The sequence below is a fragment of the Myotis yumanensis genome, unplaced genomic scaffold (genome assembly GCF_028538775.1).
Source record: "Myotis yumanensis isolate MYYU_CA2020_CCGP unplaced genomic scaffold, mMyoYum1.0.hap1 SCAF_1, whole genome shotgun sequence".
Taxonomy (NCBI): Eukaryota; Metazoa; Chordata; class Mammalia; order Chiroptera; family Vespertilionidae; genus Myotis; species Myotis yumanensis.
Window position 1 is genome coordinate 62923872 of NW_027223752.1, and position 26019 is coordinate 62949890.

A 26019-nucleotide genomic window follows, 5' to 3' on the forward strand; every position below is an offset into this window, starting at 1 on the left:
AGTTCTTGTCAGTTATATGCATAGAAAAATCATTCTTTTTATGTAAAGGATTCTGCATGGCTTGTATAATAAACAGCAAGCTTCCTGTGCACACTTAAAATAACATTCAATAAAAAGTTTTTATTTGTGTGCACTTGAAGGACATATCTATGGCAGCAAATGAAACATGCTGTACATTTTTTAAGACAGGTTTTTGGAACCAGTTTTCTGGTAGATTCCCTTTAGGGAAAAAAATTGTTAAAAATTTTGTTAGTGGAAGCTGCAAGTTCTTTCAGTGTTGCAGAAATTAACTGTTATTGAGCACCTACTGTTTGCCAGGTTTGGTGCTAGTTGCTTTTCATAAATTATTTCATCATCTCATCAGCCCCAGCCCTGTTTTTCACCTGATGAAACTAAGATTCAGAGAAGGTAGGTAACCAGCCAAACTCCCCATCAATTGTAAGTGTCAGAAGCGCCCTTTCTACTCTGTCAGGGTTAGGAAAGTGTAATTCTTATTCATTGTTTACTTTTCAGGAGTCCATCAAAATTCCTTAAGTACAATTAGTGATACTGCATTTGTGAAGTATGAATGTATTTCTCCCAAGAGGAATTTATTTTCTACAATAATAATTCTCAAATTTTAGTGTCAAAGAATCACCTGACAAGCTTATTTAAAATGCATACCCCCCAACACCTTAGTCCCACTCCCATTTCATTATGGTAGGTCTGTGGCCTCTTTCTCTTAATTAGTGTCCTGTGATTCTGGTGTTCATGGTTTTCAGATCACAGTTTGAAGTGTGAGTATAAAAGTGTCATTTTCCTGCTACCTGTAAGGCAGCCAATAAGATACCCGCATTTCTCTCAAAATAGGAACAAATGTCAGAAGGAATTTTTCTCACACCAACCAAGAAATCTAGTTTCTGGTATGTAGGAAAGTTAATTGCTATATAAATAACACAGTAAGTATCTGCATGAAATTTCTTATGTCCCTAAGAAAAAGAAGACATATTTTTTCTGAAATGTTTCAGATATTGCCTACAAAAGATCTCTTTAATTTCCTGTCAGTGATGTGTTGTGTTATAATTAAACTAGAGGCCCAGTGCACGAATTTCATGCACTGGTAGGGTCCCTGGCAGCAGCTGGCTGAGGCCTCCCTCCCTTCCCCCAGCCAGCCCTGCCCCCTGGTTGAATTCCCGGTCAAGGGGACAATTTGCATACTGTGCTTTTATTATATAGGATATTTCTGATATGTGTGTGTGTGTGTGTATCTATATCTCCACAAGTAATGTATTGCTTAAAATTAAATCAGAAAGGATATGTAAATTGTTTTGCCTTGAGATGTGTATTATAAATCCTTAACTGAAGATGAATAAAAATTCTTCTAAAAATTATTAAACATTGGAATACTAAGTTAAGTGATTGAAGGCTGAGAAAATACTAAAAAAGGGGAAGAGAAATAAAAGGGTATTGAGAGTAAAGCATTTTTATGGTGCAGTTTTAGGTGTCTTTTCCCTTTCCCATGCTTCAGTAGCTTCCTGCTTCCCTATCAGTCAATGTAAGCTAATAAAACATCCATTGTTTTTTATTATTATGCCTTTTAACTTAGTGATTTGCTCAGGTTATCTCAGTATCTTGGAGAAATAAGAGATGGTCTATTTGATTTTTATTCAAAACAATATAAAATACATAATAATGTTACTTACTTAATTTTTAAACTTACACTGAGTTGCCCTGGCCCATGTGGCTCGGTTGGAATGTTGTCCGTGTACCAAAAGTGGCAGGTTCAATTCCCAGTCAGGGCACATGCCCAGGTTGTGGGTTCTATCCTGGTCTGAGCCAGTGCTCAAGGCAGCCGGTCAATATTTCTTTATCACATCGATGTTTTCTCTCTTTCTCTCTCTCCTCCTTCCTCTCTCTAAAATCAATAAACTTAATACTGAGTTGATTGGTTCTATATATAATCAGATACTTTGGTTTTATGGCTCAAAGACATTATCACTTATAATACAAGAAGAATTACATGCTCATTAAGACTTTTTCTCATGAAATTTCTGAGAACTAATATTTGTAAGCCCTTCAAAATAATAGACCTTCAACCTTCTGTATTTTAATTACATGCTAGAGAGAATGTATCAATCCTTCAGAATTGTCAAAATTTGATTGAAAAATACTAAATACTAGCTTTTTAAAAAGTCCATTAAAAAAAAACCTGGAACTTTTATTTTTGTCTGTAATTTTATAAATGTGTTTGTATAATTAATATTTATTCACAGATGTCTGTATCAGTATTAGTTGAAAGCTTTTAATTGTGAAATCATATGTACCATAGAAGTTACCATTTTAACTTCTATAAAACATTAAGAGATGTAATATGTTTGATTTTCAAGAAAAAGTCACATCTATTAAATATTCACTTTGCCTTTTTTATTGTTTCCTATGTTAGACAATTTTATTACTACCAGGGTTCTGATCCCTTTTCTACCCCTTACTGTGTGACTTTAGACAATTCACTTAACCTTTCTGTGTCTCATAGCTAAAATGGAAATAATAGTACCTCAGAGATTGCGGTGATTCAATAAGATAAATAAAAGGTGTTTATTTTTATTACTTTTATTATTACTGATATCAGATGGTTGACCCATCCTATATAATAAAAAGCTAATATGCAAATTGTCCCTATGGGTGGGAGTTTGACCAACCAGGAGTTAGACATCTGCTGACTACCAAGGGGCAGCACGGAATGAAGGCAGGCTTCAGCCAGCAGCCGGCAGCCGGGCAAGGGAGGCCCCGGCTGGTAGCTGACAGCTGCTAGGGACCCTACCCATGCACAAATTTAGTGCACTGGGCCTCTAGTGTATTATAAGATACTTGAGATTGTAGGATAGAGCCACATTTTCCTGTCTCCATAGTTTCTGTCAGCCATGAAAATAGCAGGGAAGCATTAACTGTTGTTTAATTGGTTGTAATTTTTAGTTAAATGGTTAATTTAATATAGTATTTTATTTACCACTTAGGTTGCCAAAGCTTCTTTTCAAAGGAACAATGATGCCTTGGATGCTGCATTATTCTACCTTGCAATGAAGAAGAAAGCAGTAGTGTGGGGTCTGTTTAGGTAAGTTGTCTCAGTACTTAACATAATTTAGTTGAATAAAGATTGTGCTTTGAATCAGAAACTTAATATTTTTGAAAGTATTTAGATACATGAGCTTGATCAAATCAGCTTACTTCTTTGGGCTTTGGTTTTTTTATCTGCGAAAGGTGGGTACAATATTGTTTCAGCTTACCTAAAGAATGGGATGTTGTTTTAAAAAAAGTTGATAAATATACTTTGTAAAGTAAAAAAGTGCTCTTGTTTCCTACTTAGGTATACATAGGGTAATTTGAGCTTTCCTTATTAGAAGGAAAGAGAAGCTGATAATAAATACTTATCACTGAAGTTATTGTTCTCTTTTTAGATTGATTTTTGTGGTTTTTATTTTTCATTTTTAAACATTCTGTAAAGGATTCAAAATATTTGAAATTGGTTTAACCACTGGTGTTTGTGTTCTGGTTCCCAGGTCACAGCATGAGGAAAAAATGACAGCGTTTTTCAGTCACAACTTTAATGAAGATAGATGGCGTAAAGCTGCTTTGAAAAATGCTTTCTCTTTACTTGGAAAACAACGCTTTGAACAGTCTGCTGCTTTTTTCTTGTTAGCTGGTTCATTGAAAGATGCCATAGAGGTATAAATAAGAAAATATGCTATGCAATACTTGCAAGAGATTGAAAACCTGAAAAGGTTGTAGAGGAGATTGTAATTTTTGTCATATGTTTGTAAGGACAGAGAATAACTACAGAAGTTACTGAACTTAAATAGTGGTACTGTGAAAAATGAAATTATAAATAAATTCAAGTGAGAAACACAAATAAAAATTTTACATAGGGAATATTTCATTTTAAGAATACATGCATTTCAAGTATAAATGTATGAAACATGGCAAAAAATGGTTTATGAATATCTTCTTCCTTGCCATATTGTGATTCTGAACTATTTAAAGTATATAAATGGTCACAACCTCCTTATCTAGTGTAGAAAGGCAGATACGTTTAAGTTCTTTTTCTTCTAAATGTAAGTCATAGGTATGGAACCAAAATTGAAATTTGTACTGTTTTGTAATGTAATTGTTCTAGATATTGGAAAAGGAATGAGAATAGGTAAAACTTTGCTTTAAAAATATGTATTAATTTCAGAGAGGGAGAGAGAGAGAAACATCAATGATGAGAGAAAAGCATTGATCTGCTGCCTCCTGCATGCCCCACACTGAGGATCGAGCCTGCAACCTGGGAATGTGCCCTGACCGGAAATCGAACTATAACCTTCTGGCTCATAGGTCGATGCTCAACCACTGAGCCACGCCAGCTGGGCAAACTTTGCATTTTTTTATATATAGAACCCTGGCAACTGGTTAAGAGAGTAATTACAGATGTTCCTGTTTATTTATGATATCTTCCTCTTAGGGTACTTACTATTGTTATGAACAATCCAAATGGGTGAAGGAAAAATAGAACTGGATATAATACATGATAGAAGAAATTGGAAATATCCAACAAAGTGAAAGTACTTCACAATTAGAATTAGTCATATTTTCAAACTTATCTCAGGGTATGATTTTTTAAAAATAAACATTTAGCCCTGGCCAGTGTTATTAAGTGGTTAGAGTGTCAGCCCAAACACCAAAGGGTCTCAGGTTTGATTCCTGGTGAAGGGCACATATCTGGGTTTGATCCCAGCCTTTGTTGGGACACATGCAGAAGGCAACCAGTTATCTCTCTCACATTGATGTTTCTTTCTTTCTTCCCCCTCTCCTCTCTCTTTCTCCCTCTTCCCCACCTTTCTCTCCCCTCCCCCCACCTTCCTCCTGTCCACTCTAAAAAAATCAATGGAAAAAATATGCTTACAATAAAGAATTATTTAAAAGACAAAAAGAAAAAATATGCTTAAATGTTTATAATTTTTAATGGAAAGTTTAGCCTAAAAGATACTCTGGTAAAGAAGAGACATGTTGATTGACTCATATTGTCTGAATGACCTCAAAATCTCAAGATGTGTTGTTACATTAGTATATAAATAAAATCAGAGAGAGTAAGATAGGATATGTGGCTTCATTTCATGCATTATTTGCTATATGAATAGAAGGTTCTTTTAAAATAGTAAAAATTATGTTTATATTAGAGGCCCGATGCACGAAATTTGTGCACTCGGGGGCGGGGGTGTTCCTCAGCCCAGCCTGTGCCCTCTCGCAGTGCGGGAGCTCTGCACCCACCACTGCCACTGTGCTTGCCAGCTGTGATCCCGGCTTCTGGCTGAGTGGTGCTCCCCCTGTGGGAGCGCAGTGACCACAAGGGGACAGCTCCTGAGTTGAGCATCTGCCCCCTGGTGATCAGTGCATGTCATAGCAGTCAGTTCTGCTGTCAGGCTAAAACCTGCTCTCTGACATCCCCCGAGGGGTCCTGGATTGCAAGAGGGCTCAGGCCAGGCCGAGGGATCCCACCAGTGCATGATCAGGGTCAGGGAAGGACACAGGAGGTTGGCCAGCCAGGGAGGGATCATGGGAGGGTGCCAGGGTGTGTCTGGCCTGTCTTGCTCAGTCCCGATCGGCTGGACCCCAGCAGCAAGCTAACCTACCGGTTGGAGCGTCTGCCACCTGGTGGTCAGTGCATGTCATAGCAAGCGGTTGAGCGGCCTTAGCATGTTATTAGCATATTACACTTTGATTGGTTGAACAGCCGACCAGATGACTGGACACTTAGCATATTAGACTAGGCTTTTATAATATAGGATGGAAATACATTTGGAAATTAAGAGGAACTGCTGTGTATAAATCCAAATGCCATAATAGGCATTTAATTTAAAAATGAACGTTACTAATTTAAATTGATCCAAGTCTGAGGTGATATTGATATACTTTGTTTTATGCTTTTTGTGTGTGTTATTTGTTTGTTAATCCTCACCTGAGGATGTTTTTTCCCATTGATTTTTATAGAGAGTGGAAAGGAGCAGGGAGAGACAGGGAGAGGGCAACATAGATGTGAGAGAGACATATTGATTAGTTGTCTCCCATATGCGTCCCAACTGGTGCTGGGGATTGAGCCTACAACCAAGGTATATGCCCTTGACCGGAGTCGAACCTGTAACCCATCAGTCCGCAGGTCAATGCTCTAAACACTGAGCAACTGGCTAGGGCTGTTTTATGCTTATTTTATAAGTTGTTTTTTTTTTTTTTAGGCTGGAAGCCACTAAGTTCAGATTACTTACTCTTCTTGCTATACTTTAATCTTCTATCAGGCAATCATTTAGCTGCCCTTCAACCTCAGGTCTCCCTCCTTCCACTGTGAAATATAAGTGGTAAATAACTTAAGGATATTGTTGGGATATTTTATATCTAAATAATTATCATTAAATAAATATTTCTTAATGTTAAAATTTACAGGTGTGTCTTGAAAAAATGGAAGATATTCAGCTGGCCATGGTTATTGCCCGTTTATATGAATCTGAATTTGAAACTTCATCCACTTACATATCTATCCTAAATCAGAAGGTTTTGGGTTGCCAAAAGGATGGCTCAGGATTCGATTGCAAAAGATTACATCCTGATCCTTTCCTGCGTAGTCTTGCCTATTGGGTAATGAAAGATTATACCCGAGCCTTGGACACGTTATTGGAACAAACACCAAAAGAGGATGATCATCATCAAGGTAGGATATTTTCTAAGTTTCTTTTTCTTTTTAAAAGAAGACAGTTTTTGAGCTAATATTCACTTAGATAAAAACAAAACCTGGAGGGCAGGAGTGCTGGATGTTCAACCACCAGGAACGCCTGGAGATTTTGTCTGGTGGGGAGCCGCCGGCAGGGGACAGAGGGCCAAACTTCCTGTTTCCCCGGTAAGGCTGGGATGGCCCCAGTGAGGTCGGGATGGCCCCGGTGAGGTTGAAACGGCCCCCATGAGGTAGGGACGACCCCGGTCAGGTCGAAACGGCCCAGGTGTGGTAGGGACGACCCCAGTGAGGTTGAAACAGCCCCCGTGAGGTAGGGACGACCCCAGTCAGGTCGAAACGGCCCCAGTGTGGTAGGGACGACCCCGGTGAGGTAGAAACAGCCCCCGTGAGGTAGGGACGACCCCGGTCAGGTCGAAACGGCCCCGGTGTGGTAGGGACAACCTCGGTCAGGTTGAAACAGCCCCGGTGTGGTAGGGACAACCCCGGTGAGGTTGAAACGGCCCCCGTGAGGTAGGGACGACCCCGGTGAGGTTGAAACGGCCCCCGTGAGGTAGGGACGACCCCAGTCAGGTTGAAACGGCCCCGGTGTGGTAGGGACAACCCCGGTCAGGTTGAAACAGCCCCGGTGTGGTAGGGACAACCCCGGTGAGGTTGAAACGGCCCCCGTGAGGTAGGGACGACCCCGGTGAGGTTGAAACGGCCCCCGTGAGGTAGGGACGACCCCGGTCAGGTCAAAACGGCCCCGGTGTGGTAGGGACAACCCCGGTCAGGTTGAAACGGCCCCGGTGTGGTAGGGACGACCCCGGTGAGGTTGAAACGGCCCCCGTGAGGTAGGGACGGCCCCGGTCAGGTCGAAACGGCCCCGGTGTGGTAGGGACAACCCCGGTCAGGTTGAAACAGCCCCGGTGTGGTAGGGACGACCCCGGTGAGGTTGAAACGGCCCCCGTGAGGTAGGGACGGCCCCGGTGAGGTTGAAACGGCCCTGGTGAGGCTCTGACGGCCCTGGTGAGGTTGAGACTACTCCAGTGAGGTTGGGACAAATAAAGGGGACCAGTATGGACTGATGAACAGGGGTAGATACAGAAGCAGAGCAACATTGAACAGAATGTTAAACTACAGTGGGAAGCCTGGGGAGGGTTGGGGGGGGGGGATTAAGAGACCAACTGAAGGACTTATATGCATGCATATAAGATTAACCAATGGACACAAGACACGGGGCGGAGGGGGTGGGGGGTAAGGGCCGGGGGAATGTCAAGGGGGGGAAAAAGGAGACATATATAATACTCTTTGTAATACTTTAAGAAATAAAAATTATTAAAATATTAAAAACAAAAACAAAAAAAAAACCAATAACAGAAAACTCATCATTACCAGATTTACTTTTCAACATTGAGAAATTATCAAAATTTCTTGTGTGCTAAAGGATTAGTCACTTACTGTTTGTAATTGAGCCTATCATTTTGTTATGAGTACTACTAAGAAGACTTCACACACATTTTCAGTCTTGCAGGTTGAAGTTTATAAAATAGGATTACCATGCTACTCTAATTTCATATCCATTGAACTGAATCATTATACACCTCTTTCCATTTAATTACACAGCTAGTTTTCTTTTTCTTTTTCTTTTTTATTATAGAAGAGATTTTGGCTGTTATACATATTGGTTTAGTGCTTAGGCCTTAAAAAACTATTCTTATGTGCTAAACTTTCTTTAATCTTATTTATCCTGAATAATATAGATTTTTTAAGAATCTGGAGGGTATTTATCAGATTGTCTGCAATAATTTAAAAATGGAACCTTCTAAGTATTCATCAACAGGATAGTTAAATAAATTATAATCTAATCTAATAAAAGAGAAACATGCAAATTGACTGCACCTCTGCTATGTCCCAAGCCATGCCCACCAGCCAATCAGAGCAACTATATGCAAATTAACCCAACCAAGATGGCGGATGGCAGCCACGGAGCTGGAGCAAGCAGGAGTCTTGGTTGCCCCGGCAATGGAGGAAGCCAAGCTTCCCGCCTGCCCTGGCCGGCTTTTGCCTCCACTCAAGGGAACAAAGTTTCAATTATAGAAGATAAATAAATCCCAGATACTGCTGGGGTCCAGCCCCAGCAGGTCCAGGGGTCCCCAAAGGTGTGGATGGAGTCGGCAAAGAAGGAATGACACGGAGACAGTGTTCAGTTGATCAGCAGCCTAGCCAGGATCTCCAGCGAAGTTCTGGCTCTAGGTTCTCTTGCCAAGTTCTGTAGTCAGGTTCTGTTCAGGTTCTCCAGCCAGGTTCTGTGTCCATGTTCTCTCGCTAGGTTCTCCGGCCAGATTCTAGCCCGGATCTCCAGTCAGGTTCTCTCGCCAGGTTCTAGTCAGGTTCTCTTGCCATGTTTTCTTGCTAGGTTTTCCAGCCAAGTTCTGTCTAGGTTCCCCAGGCAAGTTCTGTAGCCAGGTTCTGTCCAGGATCTTTTGCCATGTTCTCTTGATAGGTTCTGTCTCTAGGTTCTGTGTCTAGGTTCTGTCTCTAGGTTCTTCAGGTCCAGGGATCCCCAAAGGTGTGGACGGAGTCGGCGAAGAAGGAATGACACGAAGACAGCCTTCAGTTGATCAGCAGCCTAGTCAGGACCTCTAGCCAGGATCTCCAGCCAAAGTTCTGGTCGGAGTTCTGGTTAGGAACTGATGAGGATCTGATGAGGATCTGATGTTTATTGTCTTGTTACATGTGTATTTATACCAGCCCATTTTAATCCTGTCAATTTCTATTACAAAGGTTAGGGCGTTTCTTATCTCCATTCCAGGGAGTAAAGATTATGTAGCTTAACTACCCACCTGGCACTTAATTAAGGGGTTGTATCTCCTCCCTAACCTCAGGGAAAAATTCCCACCTGGGGAAACAACCTTTCTCGGAGAGGTGACCTTGGTTAAAACACATGGCGCTATGGAGAGCAAACATATTAAGAACAATATGCTATATATGCCAGGTCCCTTGAAACATATGCTGTGCAGATGTTTCTTTCCTGCAGCGACTGTGTCAAGCAGCAAGGATGGACCGGCTTCCGGCAAGATACCTGGTTCCAGCCAGTCTCCACTGGGAGCTTGGGTGGCTGGAGGCCGTAGCCAGCCTGCAAACAGCCATCAGCCACTCACCCAGGCTGGCCACACCCTCATGGGGTGAGGGTCCCCACTGAGGGGCTTGACCCACTTGCAAACAGCCATCAGCCACTCACCCAGGCAGGCCACACCCTCATGGGGTGAGGGTCCCCGCTGGGGGGCTTGGCCAGCCTGAAAACAGCCATCAGCCCCTCACCCAGTCTGGCCAGGCACCCCAGCAGGACCCCCTACCCGGAAGGGGGTGTGGCCAGCCTGAAAATGGCCCTCAGCCCCTCACCCAGTCTGACCAGGCACCCCAGCAGGGACCCCCACCCTGAAGGGGCTGTGGCCAACCTGCAAACAGCCATCAGCCACTCACCCAGGCTGGCCAGGCACCCCATCAGGACCCCCCTCCCTGAAGGGGGTGTGGCCAGCCTGAAAATGGCCCTCAGCCCCTCACACAGGTTGGCCAGGCACCCCAGCGGGACCCCACCCTGATCCGGAACACCCTTCAGGGCAAACTAGCTGGCCCCCACCCATGCACCAGGCCTCTATCCTATATAATAAAAGGGTAATATGCAAATTGACCCTAACAGCAGAACGACTAGGAATGACTGGTCACTATGACACACACTGACCACCAGGGGGCAGACGCTCAATGCAGGAGCTGCCCCCTGGTAGTCAGTGCATTCCCACAGGGGGAACTCTGCTCAGCCACAAGCCAGGCTGACAGGTGCCAGTACAGCAGTGGTGGTGGGAGCCTCTCCCGCCTCCTCAGCAGCGCTAAGGATGTCCGACTGCAGCTTAGGCCTGCTCCCTGCTGGCAAGTGGACATCCCCTGAGGGCTCCCGGGCTGCCAGAGGGATGTCTGACTGCCAGCTTAGGCCCGATCTCCCGGGGAGCGGGCCTAAGACAGGTGGTCATCCCCTGAGGGGTCCCAGACTGTGAGAGGGCACAGGCCGGGCTGAGGGACCTCCCCCCCCCCCCCCGCAGTGCACAAATTTTTGTGCACTGGGCCTCTAGTATATTCATAAGTATAGAAACAATGCCATTAAAAATGCGGTAAATTGGCCCTGGCTGGGTAACTCAGTTGGTTAGAACATTGTTTAGATATGCCAAGGTTTCTGGTTCCATCCCTGGTGAGGGCACATACAAGAATCAACCAAAGAATGCATCAATAAGTGGAACAACAAGTCGATATTTCTGTCTGTCTGTCTGTCTCTCCCTTCCGCTCTTTCTCCAAAATTAATCAATAAACATATATTTTTAAATGAGGTAATTGAGCCTGGCTGGCTTGGCTCAGTGGTTGAGCGTTGACCTATGAACCAAGACTCCACGATTAAATTCCTGGTCAGGGCACATGTCCAGATTGCAGGCTTGATCCCCATTTGGGGTGTGCAGGAGGCAGCTGATCAATGATTCTCTCTCATCATTGATGTTTCTCTCCCTCTTTCTTCCTCTCTGAAATCAATAAAGATATATTAAAAAATAATTATGGCTTTTAAAAAATGATATAAATAAATTGATATGTTAATATGTGCTGTATTATTAAGTGAAAAAAGTAAGTAGCGGAACAGTGTGGTTCTTCATGCATTTTACAAATATGTATCATACACACACAAGTGTGTGCTGACACAGTGTCTGGTCTCCTTCTTTTGTTGTTGTTTCCTGGAACAAATCACAAGAAATGCTGATCACATTTCTTTTGGGATTAAGAGTAGAGAGTTTTTACGTGCCCCAGTAATTTCTAATAATAAAAGCATAATATCCTAATTAGACTGGACAGCTGAACGACCTCTGGATGTCATTTCGGATGTCCTTCTGGACGAAGCTGCTGAGGTGGGGACTGAGGCAGAAGTGATTAGGGATGATCAAGCAGGCAGGCGAGTGGTTAGGGGCGATGAGGCAGGCAGGCAGGCGAGTGGTTAGGGGCGATTAGGCAGGCAGGCAGAGTGGTTAGGGGCGATCAGGTAGGCAGGCAGGCAAGTGATTAGGAGTCAGTGGTCCCAGATTGCAAGAGGGATGTCCGACTGACAGTTTAGGCCAATCCTGCAGTCGGACATCCCCCAAGGGGTCCCGGATTGTGAGAGGGTGCAGGCTGGGCTGAGGGACCCCCTATCCCATACTTGAATTTTGTGCATCGGGCCTCTAGTCTATCCTATATAATATCCTATATAATAAAAGGCTAATATGCAAATAGACTAAACAGCAGAACAACCGAACAACTAGTCGCTATGATGTGCACTGACCACCAGGGTGCGTGCGCGGAACATGGTGGGCGTTGACCGCAGCAGGATGTGAGCAGGTGAGCAGGGGCACCAGATCAAGGTGGGCACTGGTCGCTGTCATCAGGGCAAGCCTCTGATGGTTACTGAAAATTCTTTGCTCCTGCCTAGTGCTTGCACCTGCTGCTGGCGCCAGCCCTGCTCGCACCCACTGCCGGTGCCTGGTGCCGGCCCCGATTGCTCGGAACCGTCAGTGGGTGCAAGCGGCAGTTGCCTGCCCCAATCGCCCCTCAGGGCTTTTCCACCTCCCCCTGTTCCTGAGTGGAGATCAGGGCCAGCAGCCACCTCTCGCACCCACTGCCAGTGCCAGCCCCGCTCACACCCGCAGCCAGCACCGGAGTCGCCGCTTGCACCCACTGCCGGTGCCCGGTGCTGGTCCCGATCGTTCGGCACCATCAGCGGGTGTGAGCAGCAGCTGCCGGCCCTGATCACCCCTGCCTGCTCCTAAGTGGGGATCGGGGCAGTGGCAGCAGCTGCCACTCACACTTGCTGACAGCACTGGCCCTGCTCGCACTCGCTGCTAGCACTGGCCCCAATCGCTTTGTGCCTTCAGCGGGTGTGAGTCGGGCAGTGCCGTCAGCGCATGGGAACGGCGGTGGCAGGAACAGGGCTGCTGGCAGACAGGTGACTGGCAGGCTGCTACTGAAGGGCCAGGTGGGGGCATGGAGGATGGGCCAAGACCCACCCCTATGCCTACTGCAGCCTCAGGGCCCATAGTTCTTTTCAAGGTGCATGAATTTGTGCACTGGGCCCCTAGTATATATATAAAAGCCTAAGTGACCAATCAACTGGTCACTATGATGATGCACTGACCACCAGGGGGCCGACACTCAGCGCAGGAGTTGGACCCTGATGGTCAGTGCGCTCCTACAGCCAATCTCCTGCAGCCGGCCAACCTCCCGTGGTCCCTCCCCCTGATCGGGCTGGCTGGCCAACCTCCCACAGTCCCTTTCCCTGGCTGGCCGGGTAGTCAGTGCACTCTCACAGCCAACCTCCTGAGGCCGGCCAACCTCCCACAGTCTCTCCCCGCAGCCGTCTGGCCCCCATCAGCCCCAATCACAGGTTAGGCTGAGGGACCCCACCCATGCACAAATTCATGCACCAGGCCTCTAGTTTTTTAATATTACTGGGTAATTTTTTATAGAAGAAAGGCTCAACTTATTTTTTAATGTTTTCTAGGTAAGTTTTTAAAAACTTATTGTGGAAAGTTTCAGATATTTATAAGAGTGTCTAGTTTCTTAATATTACTGGGTAATTTTTTATAGAAGAAAGGCTCAACTTATTTCTTAATGTTTTCCAGGTTAGTTTTTAAAAACTTATTATGGAAAATTTCAGATATATATAAAAGAGTGAATAACATAATGAAAATCTGTGAATTCATCACCCAGCTTCAATAGTTATCAACTTAATTCATCTGTAAATATTTCAGCATGTAACTATAAAAAACAAGGATTCTTAAGAGAACATATACTATTGTAAAGAAATTCTATTTATATCATCAAGTACAATGTTCACATTTCCCTAGTGATCTCATAAAATGTTATACAGTTGATTATTAAAATATATATATTTTTATTGATTTCAGAGAGGTAGGGAGAGGGAGAGAGATGGAAACATCAATGATGAGAGAGAATCATGATCGGCTGCTCCTATATGCCCCCTTACTGGGAATCGAGCCTGCAACCCAGGCATGTGCCTTGACCAGAATCAAACCCAATGCGCTATCCATTGAGCCAAATCAGCTAGGGTGTTGTACAGTTTGTTTGAATCAAGAGGCCTGTATATTTGATTGGTTATGTTTACTTTAGTCAATAGTTTTTCCTTCTTTCTTTTTTCCCTTGCAATTTATTTGTTTAAGAAGTCAGATACTTTCTTTTACTTTGGATTTTGCTGATTGTGTCCTTGTTGTGTCATTTAACATGGTTCTTTTTCTTGTGTTCTGTTTCCTAGAAATTGGCAGTTAAGATTTCAGAGGCTTTTATCAGATGTTTTGGTGGAAATATTTCATAGGTGGTGTCCATCAGGGGACTTGTGAAGTTAGCTTGTTTTGCTTTTTGTGTTATTAACAGCCATCAATGATCACTGCCTAGATGAAAAAAAATATATTTATTGGGTTTGTTTTGTTGGTTGTTTTTTTGTTTGTTTGTTTGTTTTTTAGAGAGAGGCGGGGGGAAGGGAAGAGGGGAAAGAGGGAGAAGGAGAGAGAAAGAGAGAGATAAGCGTCGATTTATTGTTCCTCTTATTTGTGCACTCATTGGTTGCTTCTTGTATGTGCCCTGACTGGAGATTGAACCCGCAAGCATGGTGTATAGGGACAACGCTCTAAACAACTGAGCCACCCCACCGGGGCTGGCTTTTTTCCTTTTTATTTCATTAGTGGTTGTAAAATGATGATGTTCTAATAATGTGGTTTTATCCTTCTTTTATGAGCTAGAATACTTGTCTAGAGTACAGTATCCCTTAGCAACTGTTTGATTACTCTGAAGCCCAGTAGTATGTATAGTTATGGGAACATAAATGTTTGATTCTTTTTATCAGTTTTCAAAATAATAGCTTGGTTCCCTAGCATTTTACAAAGTTGACCAATTAGATTTTATATTTTTAAAGGTTATTTTTGAACTCACAGATTTAGATAGACTTGTGTTTTAATCCATTGCAGTTTGTTATTATCAATGTTTAGTTTATTCATCTGGAATCAATGCAAGACTTTTCAAATTTTGAATCTTTTTGATATTATTCCTTGATAGTTTGTTTGCTTTCTAGTTTGGCAAGATATTTAAGGCTCATTTTGTGTATTTCCTGCCCTAAACATGGAAATGGCCATTGCTCCAAAGAATTCTGGTTCCTTTCAGTATGAAATTATATGGAGAGACCACAGCCTGGGCACAGGTGTTCTCATTGCTATTGGTTTGGTCATAATTTCTAGGCCATTTCAATGAATGGAGTTAGGAATTTATTTTCCCTAAGAATTCATGAGTTCATACTGAAATTTCAAATTGAAATATGGATTATAGTGTTTTTTCTCTTTGGATTTAAAATTTGTGTCCTATAATGAAAAGCTTGGATTCTCATGGCATTAATATAATTATCTGCTACTTAATATGCATGTTATAGTTTCAGAATGATGATGTAAATATTTTTCATAATAACATTACTGAGAACAGTTAAAACTTTTTCTTTTTTTTCCAGTTTTTTGTTTTGTTTTTACGATATGTACTACTAAGGATGTATAGTTAAATTACTTGTTTTAAAGTCACCTTATAGTTCCTCTCAGTGTGGTTGATGCTACCAACTTGATACCCAAAATCATTTCTCTAGTTTTCTTTTTGTGTGAATTTTTTAAAAAATTGATTTTCATTTAATGTTATATAAAACTAGGGCCCAGTGCATGAATTCATGCACCTTGAAACGAACTGTGGGTTGCAAGGCTGCGGTGGGCTCAGGGGCGGGTCTTGGCCCATCCTCTGTGCCCCCACCTGGCCCCTCCCACCACAGTCCCCGGTCCCCTGTCTGCCAGCAGCCCCACTCCCACCACCGCCGCTCCCGTGTGCTGACAGGGCTGGCCCTGCTCGCACCCGCTGACGGTGTGGAGTAATTGGGGCCAGTGCCAGCAGCAGGTATGAGCGGGGCTGGCACCATCAGTGGGTGCAAGAGGCTGCTGCCGGCCCTGATTGCCCCTCAGGAGCAGGGGGAGATGGAGAATCCCCGAGGGGCAATTGGGGCCAGTGCTGGGTGCCGGCAGTGGGTGTGAGCAGGGCCGGCACCAACAGTGGGTGCGAATGCTGGGTGGGACTGCGGCGTGTGGGAGCAAAGAATTTTCAGTAACCACCAGAGGCTCTCCCCGATGACAGTGACTGGCGCCCCACCTTGGTCTGGCGCCCGTGCTCACCTGCTCACCATCCTGCCACAGCCAACGCCCGCCCTGTTCTGTGCTCTGCCACCTTCTACTGAGGCCCACCATGTTTTGCGCGCACCCCTTGGTGGTCAGCGCATGTCACAGTGACTGGTTGTTCGGTTGTTCTGCCATTCGGTCTATTTGCATATTAGCCTTTTATTATATAGGATATTGACATCGCTTTAAAATAAAATATATAAAACCAAGGTATTTTTAGAGAAATCTAGCTTCTTCTTTCCTGACCTCTCTACCCTGTTCTTCCCTCCCTTTTAGGGAACCAATTAAGTAATTTTGTGTGTGTGTTTTCCTTCCATTTAAAAAATATAAGTGCCATGCATGTGTGTGTGTTCATATGGCCTCTCTACTTTCTCAGATAAAAGATAGTTTATAATATGTTGCTTTTTGTACCTTCATTTATATAGTATATCCTGGACACAACTCCATAGCAACACATAAGGAAATTCTTTTAGTTTCAGCTGTGAAGTTTTATTGATTATGTGGATGTACCATAGTTTAACTTATCCTGGGTTAATATTTATTTTGAGGAAATGCTGATATATTTTATTATTTTTAACATAAATACAAATTAATGTAGTACCTTGTGATTGTATCTGCTTGATTTCTATAGTTATCATCAAATCTTGTAATCCAGTGGTGTTTAGTTTCTACAACTACCTTCGAACTCATCCTTTGCTAATTCGAAGAAACCTTGCCTCCCCTGAAGGAACTTTGGCAACTGTAGGTCTCAAAACTGAGAAAAACTTTGTTGATAAAATTAACCTCATAGAAAGAAAATTATTTTTTACCACTGCAAATGCTCATTTTAAAGTTGGATGTCCTGTTTTAGCCTTGGAGGTACTCTCCAAAATTCCCAAAGTTACCAAAATACCTGCTTTACCTACAAAAAAAGATCAACCTGATTTTATTTCTAAGAAAATGGCTGATATACCTTCAGAATCAAAAACTCTGAGTGATGGCAAAAGCAGCTCTGGCATTGATTGGTCAAGTGTGACTTCATCACAATTTGATTGGAGTCAACCAGTAGTAAAAATTGGTGAGGAGCCTCTTACTCTAGATTGGGGTGAAGATCATGACAGTACCTTAGAAGAAGAAGAAAAAGATGCAGTTGGTTTAGTAATAAAAAGTACAGATGTCAGGGGAAAAGATAGACAAGAAGATCAGAAAGCGTCAGACCCTAATATGTTACTGACTCCTCAGGAAGAGGATACTGAAGGTGATACTGAAGTTGATGTGATTGCTGAACAACTAAAATTCAGAGCTTGTCTAAAGATTCTTATGACTGAACTGAGAACACTGGCTACAGGTTATGAAGTAGATGGAGGAAAACTCAGATTTCAACTCTATAACTGGCTTGAAAAGGAAATTGCTGCCTTGCATGAGATATGTAATCATGAAACAGTTATTAAAGAATATGCCAGTAGAATACATTCTAAAGTAGAAAGTGATCTCCTGGATCAGGAAGAAATGGTAGACAAACCAGATATTGATCCCTATGAGCGTCACCAAATAGAAAGACGAAGATTGCAGGCCAAACGAGAGCATGCTGAGAGACGAAAATTGTGGTTGCAGAAAAACCAGGATCTCCTGAGAGTGTTTCTTAGTTACTGTAGCCTCCATGGGGCCCAAGGTGGTGGTCTGGCCTCAGTAAGGATGGAACTCAAATTTTTGCTACAAGAATCACAGCAGGTATGAACTTCATTTTGTTTTCAATCTTGGTCATTTTAACAATTTCAGTAGTTCTTCCAGTTACAGCTATAAAGCTCCTTTTTCTAGTTAATCTACTAGCTAATCTAGAGGAATATGTTCACTTCCTCTATAGGAGGCAGATATTTATTATCTACATGGTTCTTTTTAGACTAAAATTTTGGGAATTAGGAGTAGGCTTAAAAGGAGACCACATCTATGTCGTACTCATCTTTATCTTCTGTATCTAACATAGTACCTGGTATATAATGTGTGCTCAATAAATTTTTGTAGATGGGGCAATAGGTACATGCTTATACTTCTTATATTCTAATATCAATCACCAGTATTTTTATCAGGTAGCTATAAATTGCTTTTTTCTCCTCTAACTACTTTGAAAAAATAATCTATTACCCACAGGAAACTACAGTGAAGCAGCTCCAGTCTCCACTACCATTACCTACCACCCTACCTCTGCTTTCAGCAAGTATTGCATCAACAAAAACAGTCATAGCTAATCCTGTATTGTACTTAAATAATCACATCCATGATATACTTTATACTATTGCTCAGATGAAAACTCCACCTCATCCCAGTATTGGAGATATGAAGGTAATGTAAATTTTATGATCATTTGATATTGTACACACTAAAAAGGTAAATATGTTATACTTGTCTTACAGTTTGAACTTAGAGGAAATATTTTAAACTGCTCTTATGTGCTACCTATTTACTCCTGATCAGTTCAAGAGACAATAGGGTGGCGAAGGCCAGTGGTAGGGGGCGGGGCCAGAGGGGTTAATGGGGGAAAAAGGGAGACATATGTAATATTTTCAACAATAAAGACTTAAAAAAAAAAAAAAAGACTATTTGTCCAGTGAATGTAATTTAAAATTAGGTCTTCTTACTTCTGGAGAAGGCGGCTTCCTTTAAGACAGTCAAGTACTCTTTTGGTAATAAAATTAATTCCCTAGGTAGTATTCTTGCCACTTAACATTCCTTTAGATCCTCCATTCCCCTTAAATGAACCAGTAAGTTAGAAATGTAGGACTTACTTGCCTTCATACCAACATATTGTGAAAATGCAAGTTCAAAGAGGTATTTTGAGAGAACCAAGATTGATCAGAAATAGTCCAAGAGAAAGTATTCTTGTAACTATTTCCCTGATGATTTTGTTTGCTCTGCAGATTTAGGGATAATCAGAGTTTTGGCAGAGTTATTACCCAAAATTAGACCCATCCCTTGTTTTTAAAAACTTAAAAAATATATATAAATTTTAAGAAACCCTAGGGAACTTGGAGGCTCTGGAGAGCTGTCAGACTTCCACTGTGCGAGTCTACGTGCATCTGTGCTGTGATTTCTCCAGTTCCAGTGGCCAGTGCCACGTCAGGTCCCCAACATTTTTATTTTTAATTTCTTTTGTTTGAAAGGTGTGTTTGATCTCTGGTTGTACATTCTTCTGAAGGACCCAAGATTTTACTGGTCACATCAACCTATTAGAGACTTCTAATCCATAGCATAAATGAATCCATGTCACTGTTCTAGCAGAGATTACTTAAATTATTTCTTAGGTTAATAGGGACATATAGAAATGCATGAATGCATATAAATTCTAATTAAACATTTCCAATTCCTAGAAATTTGGATGAGGCTTTCTAAGATTATGAAACTATTTCTGAAGTCCCTTCAAAATTTTAAGATTTTATGAGTCTGAAGATGTTATTTCAACATGGCATTTTAGAATGTGGTTTTTATATTATGTTGATAATTTTTAAACTTTCTAAATTAAAAATTCTAAGACTATTCATTACTTATAAGTACTTAGTATATTAGTTGCTTCTGGAAAATCAGCCCTTTCACAGCGTGATTGATATATTTTCTAAACATTTCATTCATTCTTATTGATAAGAACAAGTCTTTATTTTCATCAAGGGGAATTTCATAAGGCAAGCTTAAATAAAAGCTCTGAAAAGCCTATACTTACTTTGATCCTGCTTTTTTTGCATATTGCATTTTAAGCTAATTGTTAGCAAGCTGAATTAGCTTTGTTGTGGGCATGCATATAAAGTTGGGTGAGTCTTATTATAGAAGTTTTAAAGTACAGTTAGTAGTCTCATATGGGAGGATCTAGTCTTATGATATTGCTAGTTTCCTGGGTGTTTTCTGATTTTTTAAGATATTACTATTGTGTAGAAATGTTAGTACAAAATGTAATTGTGGCTGTTTTGGTTTTAGGTGCATACACTTCATTCATTAGCAGCATCACTTTCTGCATCAATTTACCAAGCATTATGTGACAGTCATAGCTACAGGTAAAAAAAAAAAAAAAAAAAAAAAAAAAAATCGCTGAAAATAGTATTAATATAGCAAAAATATTAAACTGTTCCAGAATTATATTAAGGTTCTATTTTCTAGGGACTGAAAAATCCTCAAATATGACTGCCATGTTTACTCCCATAAGTGAGAGAGAATGAAAAAAAAACAAATATTTGTTTAGCTATCATTTAGTAACAACAGAGACATATAGAAAATGACAGATAGTAAATAGAAATTATCATCATCACTATCTTTTTGTTTCAAGAAGAGAAGTGTTCACTATCCAAAATAATTTATAAAATTAGTTTTCTAATTTTTTTCTTTAGGAAATATTTCTTTTAACATTGGATTAACTTCTGTTTATGTAGTTGGGTTTTTTTGTTTGTTTTTTAAAAAACATATTTTATTGATTTTTTTACTGGGAGGAAGGAAGAGGGATAGAGAGTTAGAAACATCAATGAGAGAGAAACATCGATCAGCTGCCTCCTGCACACCTCCTACTGGGGATGTGCCCGCAACCAAGGTACATGCCCTTGACCGGAATTGAACCTGGGACCTTTTAGTCCACAGGCCGACGCTCTATCCACTGAGACAAACCGGTTACGGCTATGTAGTTGGTTTTAACCAGAAAGAGGAAGTACTTTTGAAATATGAAAAGGTACATTCCTAACATTGAATTGTTAAAATCAATTTTATTTGCTAATTTACATATAATATGAAAGTCTTTGGAAGTGACATCCATTAGAAATTCTATAATGGTTTGAAATTTTTTTTAATGGTTTGGATTTTTTAAAATGTTAAGTTGCCTTCATCAGTGTGTACTTTGCATTTTAATGACTAGGGCTGTATAGGTAGTAAGAAATTGAATCACTTGGAAAGGTGACCCAAATATAAATGAATTATATTAATAAATGAAAGCTTATACTCTACATAGGATTACATTAAATCCATGTTAAACATATGTCTAAATTTTTTTTCTTGTAAATTCAGCAGCCTTTTGTGGAAAGATTTGATTTGCATTAGGAATTACCCTCTCAAAATGGCCTGTTTGATTTTAGCCTTAGGAGGCCTAAGTATTCCACCAACTTAAAAATGTAAATAAGAAAAAAAAACACATTTATTTAGTTGACTGTGGTCATTTTTTAAAAAAATATTTTATTGATTTTTTACAGAGAGGAAGGGAGACGGATAGAGAGTTAGAAACATCAATGAGAGAGAAACATCGATCAGCTGCCTCCTACACACCTCCTACTGGGAATGTGCCCACAACCAAGGTACATGCCCTTGACCAGAATCAAACCTGGGACCTTTCAGTCCACAGGCTGACGCTCTATCCACTGAACCAAACTGGTTAGGGTGACTGTGGTCATTTTAATGCTCAAAGACAATTTGCTTGTTATGAATCTCTGGTTAAAATGCCACCAAATGAAAATTCATATAAATTTTTTTAAATGTGCATTTTCTAGTCCTTAAGCTATGATTAATTCTCAAGGGTGTCAGCTTTACTTTTGCTTTTCTATTTTCTTCAACTCTACAAAGATGAGTGAAGTAAATATTTAGGCACGTTTTGGCTTTAGAATTAGGTATTTCTAAAATAAGATTCTCCAGATTTTAGTTCATATTTTAATTCAGGGTGAAGCTATCACAACTTTGCAGAGCTAAGAAATGCATCACAATAGTACCCTGATACTTTCTAATATATCCTACTACCAACAGCAGTCTCCTTACCTCATACTTTTATAAAATATAAAATGAATAGTAGAGAAAATATATTAAAGTATTAAGGGACATCTGGAAAAGATTAAATGTCATCTGCCCAATGTAGTAAAATTTGGTATTTTGTTAAAAAAAATCAATAAACATTGGTAACTAATTTCAAGAGCTTTCTAAAATAAATTCTTACTAGAACAGTGAATGCAGTTTAAGAATTTTTTCATTATAATTATCTAAAATATATATGTATAAAGTGAAATTGCTTATTACCTCTATTATGATGATAAATAACTGGACCCTTATGTTTACTTTGGCAGTCAAACGGAAGGAAATCAGTTTACAGGAATGGCATATCAAGGACTTCTGTTAAGTGATCGTCGAAGACTAAGGACAGAAAGCATTGAAGAGCATGCAACACCAAATTCTTCCCCTGCTCAGTGGCCTGGTGAGAATTTCAGTGTTTTCTTTCTTTTAAAAAAAAATCTATTTGGCAATTCTTTTAAAAAAGCTACCAACTGGATTCCTGAATGTTGTGCTTTTTTGTGGATTTGGTGGTTTTTTGTTTTTGATGATGTTTTTTGCCATGGAGTAAGTACTTAGTACTGTAATGTTGTCTGAAGACTCCAGAAGTTGAGGCTTCAAAAGCAGCACTGTTGACCAGCATAAAAAAGGAAGTTTAACATCTTTCGTAAGGGTGAGCACATTATCTTTCATATCCTTGGAAATTCTGAATTAGAGGTGTAGAGGGCAACAATCACAGAGGTGTTCTCACAGATATATTAGAGAAAATATAATTGTTCTCAAGTATACATTTATATTTTAGGACAGGAGTGATCATTTTATAGCACATATGTCATGCTATCTGCCAGTCCTTCTTTTTCTCCAGTTAGCTCTCATTCTCTACATTTCAAACCTTCCCCACTTTCTTAATAGCCTTTTCTGGTTTACCATTGTCATTTAATTTTTACTCTATTTGCTTTATAACTCTGAGTTTACATGTTAATGATCATTGTGAAGAGTGGCTGGAGAAAGAGGTGACAAACTCAAAGTGTGTATTTAAAATTCATTTTTACATAAGTTTATAGAAACACTGTTGTCATTTTAGCTTTATATTGAAATAATTTCAGATTTTATAAAAAATTGCAAAAATAGTATAAAGGATTTCTCTCTAACCTTCATATAGAATTCCCTAAATGTTAACATTGTATTATACTGCTTTATCATTCATTCCTTCTCTTTTTCTCAGTCACTCACTTTGTGTGTGTGTATACATTATATACTAGAGCACGAAATTCATGCACAGTGTGGGTGGGGGGGGTCCCTAAGCCTGGCCTGCACCCTCTTCAATCTGGGACCCCTTGGGAGATGTCGGACATCCTTCTCACAATCCGAGACTGCTGGCTCCTAACCACTCGCCTGCCTGCCTGCCTGCCTGCCTGATTGTCCCTTACCGCTTCTGCCTACCAGCATGATCGCCCCCTAACTGCTCCCCTGCCGGCCTGATCGCCCCCAACTGCCCTCCCTGCTGGCCTATTCACTCCCAACTGCCCTCCCCTGCCGGCCTGATTGCCCACAACTGCCCTCCTCTCCTGGCCTGTTCACCCTCAACCGCCCTCCCCTGCTGGCCTGTTCACCCACAACTGCCCTCCCCTGCAGGCCTGGTCGCACCCAACTGCCCTCCCTCCCCTGCAGGCCTGGTTGCCCCCAACTTCCCTCCCCTGCTGGCCAGTTTGCCCACAACTGCCCTCCCCTGCCAGCCTGATCGCCCACAACTGCCCTCTTGTGGCGGCCATCTTGTGATGACGTCGCATGAGGGCGTGACGCCACCTAGGCTTTTATTATATAGGATATGTGTTTTTTTCTGAAATATTTGTAAGTTGCAAATATAATGTCCTTTTAAATCTAAATTTATCAGTCTTTCCTAAACAAACATTGTCTTGCATAACCCTAGTGTTACCGGTGAAACGACAAGACCTCAGTTCTTGTTTTCTTGAAGGAAAGATTTCAATCAAGAGACATAGTGCAGCAAAGCAAGCAAGAATTTATTGGCTGAAGCAAAAACACACTTAGGACAGTGAAACAAGGAAGGGCATGGAAGAAGCAACAGGAGAGCCTAGGCTGGGCTTCTTTGGCTCACTGGGAAGTCAGAGAAAAGGGGGATTTGGAGACAGGTTCAGGGGGTTAGCCTGGGACGAGCTGCCACTGCCCATTGCTCCCCTAGTTGCAAGTCTCATGGGGACTTAGAAGGAAGAAGGGGAAAGGGAGAGTGCTCCCTGTGGGGAGAGTGTGCTCTGGGTCCTTTAGCCCAAGGGCATTTATCTCTCTTGCTGGTGGAAATCTTAGGGGAGGTCTCACGGGAGGGTCGTAATAGAGTAATCACCAGCTTTTCCAGGTGTGCTCTTTCAGGGTCATGGTCTCCACTGGTGCCAGGGCAGGGGTCATTAGTTAATGTAGCTGGTTCTGAGGCAGCCATGGCTTTACTTGTGTGATTTTGTGCTTTTCTAGGCCTGGAGTTGAAATATGACTAGATGTTATCTTTAGGGAGGAAAAGGTCAAGGGCTTCAAACCACATGACCAGTAATATAAAAGATGAGGGGTCCAAACCAGTGATATACTAGGGGAGGAGAGGTCACCCTGGGGGTGAGGTTCTTGTTTTCCCAGTTGTGCCCCTTGCTAGACACCCAGGGCTTTCTGCCCTGGTGAGTTTCTGTACCTGGCTCATCATCCTTGCTCTGCTCATGTCTGTCTAACTGCCTATTACGTTTGCACAGTTATAATTCAGCATCTTAACATTGATGCAATACTGTAACGTATAGATTTTTTTCACATTTCACTTTTTGTCCCACTAAGTGTCCATGTAACATTTTAGTTGTAATTTCTCATGAGCTTCCTTTAATATGGAGTAGTTCCTCATTTTTTCTTTATATGGTGTAGTTCCTCATTTTTTCTTTGGCACTTTTGAAGAGAACTAGTCAATTATCTTTTGAGAATGCTCCATTTTTTTTTGATATTTTCTTAATATTAGATTCACATTATGTGATTTTGGCAGGGATACCACAAAAGAGATATTGTGCCTTTCTCAGTGTAAAATATCAAGGAGTACACAACGCCAGTAGGTCCCATTACTGGGATTACTGCCCTTGATCACTTGGTGAGGTGGCTTCTTCCAGATTTCTCCTTTGTTAAGTTACTTTTTTTCCCCTTTGCAGTGAATAATTATCTTTTGAAGAGACAGTTTGAGACTGTAAAATATACTGTTACCCACGAATTCTAGCCTTTTGTGATGATTTTTGACTGAATCAGATATTGCTGTGGGGTTACAAGATGGTGATTTTATAATTCTGTCATTCCTTCTACTTGAAATTATACTGAAATTGTTTGGTAAGGAAGAGCTTTCCCTTCTACCCTTTTAAGTTATTTATTTACTCATTTCTTATACCAGTATATAATATTGGAATCTTATTTTGTTTTATAGGTTATAAGCCATTCCTATCATTATTTTGTCAAATTATGAAAATATGTATTTCATATAGTATAGTTACATAATTATAGTTAAATTGCAAATTTAGAATTTTTTCCTTCTTGAGCTTTATGCTGATATACTTTTTATGGTATTATATATCCTTACAGGTGTGAGCTCACTTATTAATCTCTTGAGTTCAGCACAAGATGAAGACCAGCCAAAACTGAACATTCTGTTATGTGAAGCTGTTGTTGCTGTTTACTTAAGTTTATTGATACATGCTCTTGCCACAAATTCTTCCAATGAATTGTTTCGACTTGCAGCCCACCCGTTAAATAATCGAATGTGGGCTGCTGTTTTTGGAGGGGGTGTAAGACTTATTGTGAAGCCTCAAAGACAATCAGAAAGTATTTCAGGTAAGATTAATGTGTGTAAATGTAAATAATTACCATTGTTAAAGACTTTTAAAACTTTAAGAATTTCTATTTTGAAAATTAGTGATTGTTGAAGTGTAATCACTCTTATTATGGTAGTAAATAACTAAACTCATGTTAGAATAAGAAATATACAATGAACAATTTTGTATACCAGGACAAAAAAAGAAGTAGAGGAAAGGTAAAGGTAAGTTAGGAGACAATGTTAAGGAATGAAGCTGTGGAAAAAAGATAGTTTTTAATTAGAAAAAGGATATTTAAAATTAAAAAAATTTTTTTTTCACCCTGGCCAGTGTGGTTAAGTGGTTAGAGCATTAGCCCTCCCACCAGAGGGTCTTGGGTTTGATTCCTGGTCAAGGACACATACTTGGGTTATGAGTTTCACTCATT

At 40.9% G+C, this 26019-nt stretch overlaps 1 protein-coding gene across 3 annotated transcripts in view; it reads left to right on the forward strand.

The window, feature by feature from the left end:
* DMXL2 (Dmx like 2) overlaps positions 1 to 26019 on the forward strand; it is a 156388-nt gene that overhangs the window by 106941 nt on the left and 23428 nt on the right. For all 3 annotated transcript variants that reach the window (XM_070422857.1, XM_070422866.1, XM_070422876.1), the window contains exons 21-28: positions 2994 to 3091; positions 3537 to 3702; positions 6451 to 6715; positions 16628 to 17706; positions 18124 to 18315; positions 19939 to 20015; positions 22050 to 22177; positions 25363 to 25611. In XM_070422857.1, coding sequence (XP_070278958.1) covers positions 2994 to 3091; positions 3537 to 3702; positions 6451 to 6715; positions 16628 to 17706; positions 18124 to 18315; positions 19939 to 20015; positions 22050 to 22177; positions 25363 to 25611 — 2254 coding nt within the window. The remainder of the gene's footprint in view (positions 1 to 2993; positions 3092 to 3536; positions 3703 to 6450; positions 6716 to 16627; positions 17707 to 18123; positions 18316 to 19938; positions 20016 to 22049; positions 22178 to 25362; positions 25612 to 26019) is intronic.